Source organism: Lolium perenne, chromosome 5 (genome assembly GCF_019359855.2).
Source record: "Lolium perenne isolate Kyuss_39 chromosome 5, Kyuss_2.0, whole genome shotgun sequence".
Classification (NCBI taxonomy): domain Eukaryota; kingdom Viridiplantae; phylum Streptophyta; class Magnoliopsida; order Poales; family Poaceae; genus Lolium; species Lolium perenne.
Genome location: NC_067248.2, coordinates 64,321,926 through 64,330,060, shown reverse-complemented (window position 1 = coordinate 64,330,060; position 8,135 = coordinate 64,321,926). Strand labels below are relative to the sequence as shown.

Below are 8,135 nucleotides of genomic sequence, written 5' to 3'. Positions count from 1 at the left end.
CGGTTGTCTGTTTTTCTAATTCTCTGCCAAAGCGAGCGAGTCTATATTGGTAAGCTTGCAATTCCTCTGCCGTAGCAGTTGTAGTCATTGGTTCTGTACCGTCCATGGCTCTTGCGGCTCTATCCCATGCTTCTTGTGGGAGTTGAACCCTTAGACACGGAGTAGGCCCGACATATTTAGTGCCTAAACCTCGCCTGAGATCAGCGGGAGCGACATATGGGTTTCCCGCATCGTCGAAAGCCTCTGACGTCTCCAGTTCTGACCGGCTTGGTTCTCCAATTGCATAGATCTGATGATATTTTGGATTCTGAACTTTGTCGGGTTTGGTGACACCATCATAGAGATTGGTGAAGACCTTTCCAACAAAAGTGGATTTGTCGATGAAGTTGAAGCTGCCGATGTCGCTCGAGTGATCGCTTATATAGGAGTCCGCAGATGACTCGAAAGACATGTCGCTGAAAATCTTGGCGAGTTTTTCACTTGCCCTCGTGTTGATGAAGCGTGGCGACGAAATCTCTTCTTCGCCTGACTCGGTTGACGATGTTGAATCCGAAAAATCAGGATCGACCGCCGATAATCCCGACAAGATCGGAATTTCGAGACGATATGATCCTTCCTTCTCGACGCGGAAGTGGAACCTTCCAAACGTCACCTCCATGGACTCCTCCAGATACACATATGCATCCAAACGGGAGGGCGGGTGATCTCATTGGTCCCAGGCTGGCTTCATGGAATGAATTGCTACACCGGTTAGCTTCAATCCAGCTGGTTCAGGGGGCCGATGAATTTCATTGGAATCTTACCAAGAATGATAAACTCTCGGTTAGTTCCATGTATAAAGCTTTAATCTTACCTAATCAACCGGTTGCTAATAAAAAATCCATCTGGAAGATGAAGATAGCTCTAAAAATAAAAGTCTTTGCATGGTATCTTCATTGGGGTGTGATTCTCACTAAAGATAACCTTGCCAAACTCAATTGGCATGGCTGTACGAAATGTGTTTTCTGTCATGAAAATGAGACACTAAAACACCTCTTCTTCAGCCGTCGAATTGCTAGGTCTATATGGTCAATCATTCAGATAGGTTATACCCTATATATCCTCCCCGTAGCGTTGCAAACATTTTCGGCAATTGGCTAAACGGGGTTGAAACTAGGTATAAAATGCTTATCAGGATGGGTGCGATTGCTGTTATATGGTTGCTTTGGCTATGTAGAAATGACAAGGTTTTTAATGACAAGAATTCTTCTCTTTTGCAGGTTGTTTACCGCGCTACGGCTTTACTCCGTTCATGGTCGCCACTCCAGTGTTTGGAGGATCGCGACCTTTGTACGGAGGTGTCTACACGATTGGAGAACACGACGAAGGAGTTTATTTCCCAACATGGGTGGCAACATAATAGGCGTCTGCAGGCTTTTTAGGCTGTGCCGGATTATCTGGCGTTTATCTTTCTATCGACTGTGTACTTCTTTGTTTGAACTTTTTGATACTTTGAACGGTTGTGTACATCTTAGTTATGCAGAGGCTGGATGTAATGCTTAAACCTTTTAAGTAATGAAGCGCCCTTTATCGAAATAAATGTATGATGAACGCGATCCATAGTGCCGGCTGGCTATGATCATCTATAACTTTGACAATTACTGATGCGGCGACAGCCGATAGAACGGCAGATAATCTCATACGTAGTCAATAGTCATACGTATGAGATTATCTGCCGTTCTATCGGCTGGTCTGTAATAACTCTATAACGCTACTAATTATGCAATCTACCAATAGCTTGCCAATGCAGTTGAACCACGATGAAGGATTTAGCACACCCGTAAACAAAAAAAAAGTGTACCCCCTCTCTGTAAGTCAATTTCTTCCACGCACTGATCATGATTGTATTAAGTTCAGTTAGTTATACATATATAATGCTTCTTTCTAATTCATTGTTTATGTTCAAGTGTTCAACTTTTACGCCTGAATATGAAGATAATTTGAAGCCTAAATTATGGATGATATTTGAAGCACTGGAGGCTGTGAAGAAGTTCTACAAGTATTATGCACATGATTCTGGTTTTGGAGTTCGTGTTGGATAACAAGAAAAGTTAGACAATGAGGTAGTTCGCACTAAACGGTACGTGTGTAACAAGGAAGGATTCAAGTCTGAAAAGGGTAAAGAAATTAATGATCCTTCTAAGAAAAGGTGTAAGAACACAGCCACAAGATGTGGTTGCCGTGCACATATCTTTGTGAAGTTGTGTGGTAATGAAACCTACAAGATATAATCATGTGTTGAGCACCACAATCATGGTCTCATGGCACTCAACGATTTGGCTTTGGCGGCCTCCGTCGTCTTCTTCGCCGCCTCGACGTCGGTGACCTCCTTCGCGGCCTCCGCAGCAGCGACCTTCTTCGCCGCTGCTGCTTCCGCTTGCGCCGTAGCCGCTTCGTTGGTGGCCTACGTGGCGGCCGCAGCTTCGTCAGCCACCCTCTTCGCCTCGGCGGTCTCGTCGGCCGCTTTCTTCGCCTCGGCGGCCTTCTTCGCCTCGACCGCCTTTCGTCGTGGCCGCCCCGCGTGCGGGCGCGGCTTTCTTCAAAATCTTCTGCTTCGCCCTGTCAAGACGCATTCGTCAGATCGATTCCATTGGCAACAAATGTAATGAACTCCAAGGAGCATGCACTTACTTCATGGTGGGGATTGCCCTCATGCCCTGCTGGACTCGCTCAACCGCTTTAAGCGCGACCCCGAGCGGGCGCTGGAGCGCTACTCCACCCTCCATGATGGTCTGGCGCAGTCGCTTGGCCTGCGGCTCATCGGGCGGTTGGCGGCCGTCCTCCCTTCTGACGGAGAGGTCGTCTCCTCCTCCTCCTCCTCAATATCTTCCTCCTGCGAGTTTGCGAGGAGGAAGCCGCCCTCTCTTCGCACCGCGGGCGTGACCCGCGGCTTCTTGGTTGAACGCCTCGGAGTCCGACTCCGTGCGCCTGCCCTCGTCCTCCTCCTCCTCCTCGTCGCCCTCTTCACGGGCGATCATCTCCGGGGGCTCCTTCCCGGCGAGCGGGGGTAGATGATCGGCGACCTTGCGCCACGTCTGCATTCAAGCGAATGAGTAAAACAACAATCGAAGAAAAATGCCACTCGTCACGGAAAAACGAGTCGAGACATACCTCCTGTGCGGGCTTTTCCGTCGAGTAGGGCTGCACCTCCGCGTCGAACGAAGTGAAGGCCGCCGTGGTGACCTTGGAGATGAACTGAGTCTTCACGGATGCCGCCATCGACATTAACCTAATGTATGCCGACACCCTGCGAGCAATGGATATACAATTAACCAATCTCGCACCATCGGATACTTGCTTCCACGGCGTGGCTCCGGGAAAAACCAAACATCTCTTTGGGGAAGATTGCATTAGATGTTGTCTAGAGAATTTCCCAAGCGAGAAGATCGAGTTTGAACCGTTCGAACCCATTACAATGTAATCCTCGAAAGACATGTATACGCACAGTTCATGGCAATCCCGTATTACACATACCTCTTGTTAAAGATGCCAGGGCCCAACGGAATCATCACAGTAAAAGCAAGTTTCGACCGATCCGACAAGTGTGATCGTCAGTTCCGCAAACTCTCACAATCTTTCGGCATGGCGGCCGAGTACGCATAACTCAAAGCCCCATCCCGCTAGATCTGGCATGTTTAGTAGTTCATGAGTAAGTCAGCATGTGGATTATTTCCTATTAAGAAGTTGCTGATCTAGACGCAAGTCACACCATTTTTTAGTACTGTGAAAGCATATTTCACTACTGTGAAAACATACCAAAATATATGAGTCTTGATCGCAGCATCATTTGTGTGGAAACAATGGTGCATCTACATCAGATGAACCTGAGATTTTTTGATTCACTGAGGTTCAGAGAACCCATTAAGTCAATATGCCACCATACATGTGACTCTTAATCTTAATTTACAATGTTTTCCTTGTAGCAGCCATATTCTTGGTTCACACATGAGGACATATATGAGCTGATTCAGTCATTAAGTCGCCCAAGAACAGCTCAAATTGCAAATACGAGCAAAGCAATAAGAATTTTTTTAAAAAAAAATGAAACCGTGTCTAGGAGGAACTAGTCACTTTTTGATATAGTAGAAGCGGGACTTGGCGTGACAATTCTGAAATTCGTCCCTGGAATCGAACTCCGGTCGTTGGGGTGCGCCACTGCGACCCCAACCACTGGGCTAAGCCCACGTCGTCAATAAGAATTTTTTTCATTCTCAAATTTTCGTTCACAACAATTTACACTCTGCATCTTTCTGAAAATACAATGTTCACCAGTGATGTACATTCACATTGTAAACAACAATCTACACCCACAACTAACAAAGAGCAATTGGCATCGATACTCCGAATGAGGCCAATCTGCAAGTGCTGATACAGTAAACAAGACTAAGGAAAATTGAAGTCTCTTGCATGCCAATCTCCCGAGCTATCTTTGTTGCTCTGCAAAAGCCTCCACTACCTTGTCTGTGGCCAGTCTCTATCAGGCGGGTGAAATCAAGACTCAATAATAGGTTAGCAGGGACGCCCACGGAACGAGTGTGCCGATGGTGCAGAGGGTGCGGACGCCGGCGTGAAGGACCGTCGAGGGGAGGATCTATGGGAGGCGGCCACAGACCTGGATAGGGCGCAAATCACATTCACATCGAGGCCATAGAAGGGCATCTCCCTTCCGGCGACAGCAGGATCCGATGGATTTTCTTTAGGGATGCAGCCGCAGACTCGGCGCCAAGCTCGTCGCCGTCGCTCGCGTGTTCTTTGGGGATTCCGGTTTGTGAAGTGATTCAGGATTTGAAATTTCGATGTTTCAGGGTTAATTTGGAAAATAAGCAGGCTATAGGCAGGTGTTTTATTGCAAAATTCCATAGAGTTGAGCAGCCACACACGATTTACATCGGACATAACAAACACTTTGGATGCACGGATACATCAAAGAGACGGATGCATAAGATACGACGCCTCTTCAAAATGCATGATAAATGGGAAATAAATCTTTATGATGCGATGTCATAATGTTCAGTCCTATCAGGCCGCAACAAAAGAAAGTACCACTTTGTCAAATGGAAGTGGATTTTCAAACCTAAGAGTAAAGGTGGTTTGGGGTAAAAGATCTGACCAAATTTAATATCAATCTCATGTGCAAATGGTGGTGGAAGTTGGAGAATGAAGAAGGACCTTGGCAAGATTTCATGAGAACAAAATATCTAGGGGATTCTGGTATTTACTTTGCCAAGCATAGAAATGGTGATTCTCCTCTATTGTTGCATATTAGAGATATTTACTTGTGTGACAGGAGAATGTCAAATGGAAATGCTTGCAGAACTAGCTTCTAGGGAGATGCTTGGTGTGGGCACTCCCCTTTGAAAGACAAATTCCCTGATTTGTACAACATATGCAACGGATAACTCATTATTGTAGCTGCGGCAAAAAATCTAGGTTGGAGACTTTCTTTCAAAAGATGGTTGTCTGTTGATATGCAAGAGCAATGGTGTGCCTTGTTGATATTCTCAATCAATGTGTGCTAAATAACTGTATGGACAGATCAAAATGGAAATGGACAAAAGATGGAAATTTTACTGTCGGGAGCATGTATAAATAGCTCTGCAGTAATGGAGTGGACAGATCTTTCAGACACCTGGGAAGAGCAAAACCCCCCTTAAAATCAAAGTATGGCTGTGGTTAATTTGGCACTGCTATAGCTACAAAAGATAACAAGTTGAAACGAAACTGGAGACCCTCTTTGTCAATTCTGCAATGACTTTGAATCAATCATACACCTCTTATTTACATGCCCTACAGCTAAATATGTTTGGAGCATGGTGGGACTAGCAATTGGGGCACGAACACGCCCTGGATCTTTTGCTCAATGTTTCTAGTGGTTTCCACAATTCTCCCAATCTAGATGTAATATTTAAATTGTTGGTGTAGCTGCGATTTGCTGGGCCATTTGGAAAAGTCTTAACAAAGCTTGTTTTGAGAAAATTTTCCTTAAAAACCCTGTTGAGCTAATCTGCCATTCGGTTGCTTTTATGAAATTCACTCCCATGCAGATGCTGCTATTCTTCGGCAAGGAGTTGATGCTCTGCTCAATCTGGCCCTTGGTGCCTGTGCAAGAAGTGGTGATAATCCAAGTGAGGGTGGGCTACGTCGTCTCACAGCTAACTCAACGACTGATGGGACAATGGAGGTGGACACGGATTCCGAAGATTTTGAGGATCTGGATGGATAACTTGATACTTCTTCCTTCCTGGCGTGTTGATGTGCTTTCTACTAGCTTATGTTCAGTTGTGGCTCATTAGATCCCGCGATGTATATATCTCTAGACTCCTAGAATTACCATGAATGCTAGCATTAGGAGGCGGCGCCTCGCTCTTTTGGTTCTTTTGACTAAAAGTTGAAATCATGTATATGTCTTCGTTATCTCTGGGTAATGAAAATGATCCGTGGGATCGCTTTCTCAATCAGGCCGCAACTCGCGGAGATATTTGTCATCAAAATTTAAAAGCTCTTCCACACAAGTTAACGACTAGTCTCCCTTTCCAGGTTTTCCAGTGATGTTGACCGTAGAATGTACTCATCCAATAGAATTGGTACATGTATGCTGGTCTGTGGATAGAATACATCAGTCGTATCCCGTTGTGTGATGGCGACTTGGTATCCAGAAGGCTCCGATTCCGTTGGAATTCCACTTGCTTGTGCGCGACTGAAGCGTTGAAGGTTGAACTGAACCGCTTATTCGTAATACTACAGAAAATAAAACATGCAGCAGTACAGATACGACTTTTTCTTCCAATCCAATGTCCACGTACGCCCTTTATCTACTCCATATAAACGGTGCCACTGCCATGCCATTTCAATCACAGCACCACCATCGTAGCAAAGCTTCAAGCCTGCAACACAAACTAGCTACTGACGGCATGGCGACCTCGCCGATGGCGGTGTTCACGTTCATGGCTCTTGGGCTAGCAGCAGCAATCCTCTCCGCTGCTGGTCCGGCGGCCGCGCAGAACTGCGGCTGCCAGGCGGGCTTCTGCTGCAGCCAGTACGGTTACTGCGGCACCAATTCCTCGTACTGCGGCGACGGGTGCCAGTCCGGCCCGTGCACCAGCGGCGGCGGAGGTGTGGGCAGCATCGTCACTGATGCCTTCTTCAACGGAATCAAGTCCCAGTCCGGCGGCGGCTGCGCAGGCCAGAGCTTCTACACCCGCCAGGCGTTCCTCAACGCCGTTGGTTCCTACTCCGGCTTCGCGTCGGGAAGCTCCGACGCCGCCAAGCGCGAGATCGCCGCCTTCTTCGCCCACGTCACGCACGAGACCGGACGTAAGCGATCTCTCATCCAAATATAGTTAACAAACTGGAACACATTGTTGCATCTTATAACTTGGTAGATGTTGCTATATGTACAGACCTCTGCTACATCGAGGAGATCAACGGGGCGAGCCAGAACTACTGCGACACTGGATACCCGCAGTGGCCGTGCTCCTCGGGAGTGAAGTACTACGGGCGCGGCCCGCTGCAGCTGACATGGAACTATAACTACGGGGCGGCGGGGCAGAGCATCGGCTTCGACGGGCTGGGGAGCCCGCAGACGGTGGCGCAGGACCCCGTGCTAGCGTTCAAGACCGCGCTGTGGTACTGGATGACCAACGTGCACGGGGTGCTGCCGCAGGGCTTCGGCGCCACCACCAGGGCCATCAACGGAGCCGTGGAGTGCGATGGCAAGAACACCGCGCAGATGAACGCAAGGGTGGGCTACTACCAGGACTACTGCCGCCAGCTGGGCGTCGACCCCGGGGGTAGCCTCACTTGCTAAACATCGACGTGTGCGTGCATGGCTAGTGAGGAGTACCTTATTTCCTGTGTCTAATGGTCATCATATCTACCTATATCTGTAACTATATCTATATCTATATATATACCTTAATAATAATAAAAATAAGATTTTTTATTCCACTGCTTTTTATTGTCCATAATTTTCATCCAGATTACATTGCCTGCCACCGCAAGTCAAAACACCGGTTTTTCTATTTTCTTCCCCGGCCCCACGCTGAATGAATCCAGCTTCTATCCTCCCGAAAAGAACCTCCATATATATGTAGAAT

General features: G+C 47.3%; 1 protein-coding gene across 1 annotated transcript; it reads left to right on the top strand.

Annotated features, from left to right (window-relative positions):
- The first annotated feature begins 6,880 nt into the window (after window positions 1-6,880).
- On the top strand, window positions 6,881-7,895 carry LOC139829777 (chitinase 5-like). The gene is made up of 2 exons (XM_051329310.2): window positions 6,881-7,353; window positions 7,440-7,895. The coding sequence occupies exons 1-2, from the start codon at window positions 6,951-6,953 to the stop codon at window positions 7,844-7,846; spliced, it is 810 nt and encodes a 269-aa protein (XP_051185270.1). The 5' UTR covers window positions 6,881-6,950; the 3' UTR covers window positions 7,847-7,895.
- Window positions 7,896-8,135: the final 240 nt, after the last annotated feature.